The following is a 4,246-nucleotide window of genomic DNA, read 5'->3' as shown; positions in this document are numbered from 1 at the left end:
TACAAAAACCTGCATTACTACACTATGCCCTGTGCTCATTTAACTTTTCTTATGTTTAAAAACAGCCCTTTATTGTCTAGGTCATATAGGGTTGCCAGGTGTCCAGTATTCAACCGGACAGTCCAGTATTTCAGCAGGCTGTCCAGTAAAATCTATGCAAATAACTGGACACTTGAATGTCCAGTTTATTTAAAATCCCATGAGTGTCAGCTAAATGTAAAAGGCTCCAATGCCTCAATGTGTTACAAATATGGCACAGAAAGACGTTACACTGTACATGTTCTTTTTTTTTTTTTTGTAACTGGCAGCCAAAGCTAGTCATTAGGGTGTTTGTTCCTGGTATTCAACTGGGGTAAAATCACTACTGTGTACTTCTGTTACTGGCAACCAAAGGGGTAATATTGATCTGTATGATACAGGCAGCCAAGGGGAGCCAAGTTCAACTGTGTGTTTGCATGAAAGGTGGAGCCTAAGATAGACCTTTTTTGGGGGAGGGGCATTGTGTGACCTCACCTACCACTTGTGTCCAGTCACCTAATGGTTGACCAGTACGTTTGTGAAGGACAGCTGGCAACCCTAAGCTCATAACATTGCTTGTGTACAATTATCTCTTTTTCATTGTGCTTTAGGAAAAGCCCCAGTTGTTCATTATTAAGAATGCTAGAAAAAAAAAATGTTTTTCATTGTATTGTACTTCTGTGCACATTATTAGAACCTACAGGTGTGACTCAGCATTGGAAGGCACAATGCAGCTTCTCCTATTTCCTTGGCAATTTGGATTTAGAGTTAATCCTCTCCCAAAGCTGCAGAGCAAGAATGCAGAAAAGTGAGAGCCTGTCCCCGGGGCAACTATAATTGTCTAGGGCTAAAGTTTGTTAATTCACTCAGAATCTATCTATTTATCTATCTATCTTTCTCTTTAAACCAGTCACAAAATACATTTTAGTCAGTTAAAAGGTTTAATGAGGAAAAAGCAACCATTGTAAATCAAATTAAAAATATTAAATAATTGTATACCCCTTGCACACATAAATTAATTTGATGGTTTTCCACAGAAAATTGAATCTAACAGTGTTTCCAATGAAGCAGAAGGTTCTGGGTAATGATATGCAAATTAGCCTTACCCTTTTACTTCTAAAATCAGTTTTAAACATGGAATCTTTCATACCAGAAAAAATGTGGTTAAAACAGCTTCAGAAAAACACATGTGAAATAAATATCTCAAATAAGAGTAGCTTGGGCCAACCTTTAGGGAACATATATATCATCTATAATAATATTTAATCAATATGTCTGTCTGCCAGGTCATCTAAGTTAAAATTCAAAACTATACATCTGATGTATGCTTAATTCATATATATTTATATGTGTGTGTTTGTGTGAATATATGAATATATATATATATATATATACACACATAAATGTGTGTGTGTGAAGTGACCAGGTAACTATTCTTATATACAATAAGGTAGGACAGCAGTAATGTAATTGCCTGTATTACAAGTAATATACTGATTTTTTCCTTTGTTTACAAAACATTATTTTTGCTTACCTGATAAATTTATTTATTTCATGATGGTGAGTGTGTAAATATATATAAATATAAATATATATATATATATATATATATATATGTGTGTGTGTGTGTATGAATATATATATATATATATATAAATATTATTATCATTTATTTGTATAGCGCTGCCATATATTATATATATACTGTATAGAGAGAGAGAGAAGATATACTTATTATAGTAAGTAATCTACATGCATTCAATGTAGTGAAAGAGTTACCTGTATAAGTGAATGTTCACTTCTGAGTTAAAGTAAATATTTATTAATCTAGTCAACTGATCGTTCCAGTGCTAGCTTGTGCTATCAATTTTTAAATTTACATTTACTAAGAGTAAAGTGCAAAAAGCAGTAAACAGGAACTGCATCTGTTAATAACTGTTTAATGTATTAAGAGTATTATTTATATACTACATATATTTATATACTTAATGATCTTTAAAAAATTGAGGGGGTATTTCCTAAAAGTAATAATTTGTCCATCATGTAACACTTAAAAAGCAACACAGAAGTATTTTAACCTTTTTTTTAAAGTCTTAAATCCGTCTCTAGCGTTCATTTTTTTTTTTTTTTTTTTTAAATAAACTAAAGTTGTCTAACTGGATTGCATATCGTTTCTTCTCCTTCCTCTTTTTGGCTAAGGCTTGTTTTCATTTTCTTCCTTGAAACAAAATACAAGTCGTCAGTTAATATCTCAAGCTGATTGGATATAATATTTCAAAGGATATGACATCAACACAGAATATGTTTTTGCAAAGTTGTCAGTCTTGTTTGTTTGTGTGCACAAAGAGATGGTATTTTAGTTGAATACATGCTCTCCAGTTACACAGGTAATACACCCTCCTTAACATCTCCTGCTTAGTATTATTCCCTGTAGAGTACATGATTTTCCAACAAGCTTAGCACGTCACTCATGTAACCTAGCATTTTTATTCTCAATGGAATTTGTACTCTTTTGAACTGAAGGCATTAAAGAAGGTATTTTTTTAATTCAGGATGGAAGCGAATGCAAGCAGTGGTCAGCTCCTGAACAGCAGAGGTCAGAGATCATTAATGTCTAACTTAAATCCAGTAATGAGTGGTGAGTATTGGAGAAATAACATATCTTAGCTTTGGCACTAGTGCAAAAAGTTTGTTTTAATTAGCATTTCTATAATTTAACGTCTACAGCTATTTGCAGCTACCATTACAACACACATGCACATTCAGTCTGCAGAGTCCTTCTCCCTCTTACATATTATTTAATGTAGATTGATATTTATATATATATATTATTTATATAAAATGTGGACTGATTTCATGTTTATATATATTGTATACTAACAAAAGTTATATTTGGCTGTTGCATCTATTTCCTGTGGCTGCTTCATTATATATGTATGCTCATACAAGTAACATGACTCATTCTTAGTACCTTTCAATACTTAGAACCCAGTTACTTACCTGTCCGGTAATGATCCCTTGTATATACTTGGGTACCGTGTACAGCTTGGGTGTAGTATGTGTTAGGTACCATAGAACGAAACATATATTATTGGCTATAAGGTGTGCACATCTTTAGGGTAACATATTGTCATATGCGTATGTATTACATGTTGTTTGTGGTATGATATACCCCTATGTGGCTATTAGTTCCTTGGGAGTTATATGGTTAGTTGTAATACTACTGATCTCCCACATTTGTGTTCAATAAATTGCGTTTATTTTTTATGATTATATTGGTCAGAGATTGATTTCCTACAGTGTATGTAACATATATTTATTCCAGTATCAAAAGAGTGCTTGATTCCCTATCTTTCATATGGTACATTCATTTATATGTTCCAAATCTTTTCTAACAGTTATTGTGTATATATATGTATATATAATAAGTATTCCATGCAAGCAAGTGGTAAGTGCTGGTAGATTTTACAAAACAGAGGCCAGTGACAGGTGATGAAAATAAATTGCTTTCTCATGAATTTGTATACTCATGTGGTTCTAAAAATGTGTGCTATATACTTAATTTATAGGGATATAATGTATTTTGCTTTTACAACAATTACTGCTTGTCTGCATGCATTACTGCAGTTCAATAGTTTGAAATAAAAAAACACCAGGTGTCTACAGACAGCAAACCCAAATAATACATTTATACCTATTTAAAAAAGGATATGTAGTCTTAAAATTTTACTGGAGTGCAGTATTTTTAAACTAGAATGAATATATATATATATCTATATATAATTTTATCTTCCATATATATATATATATATATACTGTATGGTGTATTAAACACACTATTTACTAAGACCCGGCGAGTGCGTCTCTTTTTTGATGTACATGTTTCCTTTAGATGCACCCCGGGCACTTGTTATTCATTAGTTACAGTGAGTGCGGATCTCTGAGAACTGTTCTATATATATATATATATATATATATATATATATATATATATATATATATATATATATATAGTTTTTGTATATGTAATTTTATTTATAAAAGATAACAATTGTCTAAAACATATATACTGTATATATATATATATATAATTTAAATAACGTTTTTAAATTAAGCAATAATTTTATACAATTTATCATAGTTTGTTAATACTTTACAGTTTTCATTAAATATAACAAATGCATTTTACCATTTGAATTGCAATATCTACATTAAAATTTCTAGGACT

General features: G+C 31.1%; 1 protein-coding gene across 3 annotated transcripts in view; it reads left to right on the top strand.

Moving 5' to 3' along the window:
• The first annotated feature begins 2,338 nt into the window (after positions 1–2,338).
• The window catches only part of ASB9 (ankyrin repeat and SOCS box containing 9), an 82,706-nt gene continuing 80,798 nt past the window's right edge, over positions 2,339–4,246 (top strand). For 2 of the 3 annotated variants that reach the window (XM_053706069.1, XM_053706071.1), the window contains exons 1-2: positions 2,339–2,405; positions 2,571–2,656. In XM_053706069.1, the coding sequence (XP_053562044.1) occupies positions 2,572–2,656 (85 nt within the window). In that variant the 5' untranslated portion in view covers positions 2,339–2,405; position 2,571. Of the gene's footprint in view, positions 2,406–2,435; positions 2,657–4,246 lie in introns of those variants that run through there. The other variant, XM_053706070.1, reaches the window with a different exon arrangement.

The sequence above is a fragment of the Bombina bombina genome, chromosome 3, assembly GCF_027579735.1.
Source record: "Bombina bombina isolate aBomBom1 chromosome 3, aBomBom1.pri, whole genome shotgun sequence".
Classification (NCBI taxonomy): Eukaryota; Metazoa; Chordata; class Amphibia; order Anura; family Bombinatoridae; genus Bombina; species Bombina bombina.
This window is presented reverse-complemented; position numbering and strand designations above follow the sequence as displayed.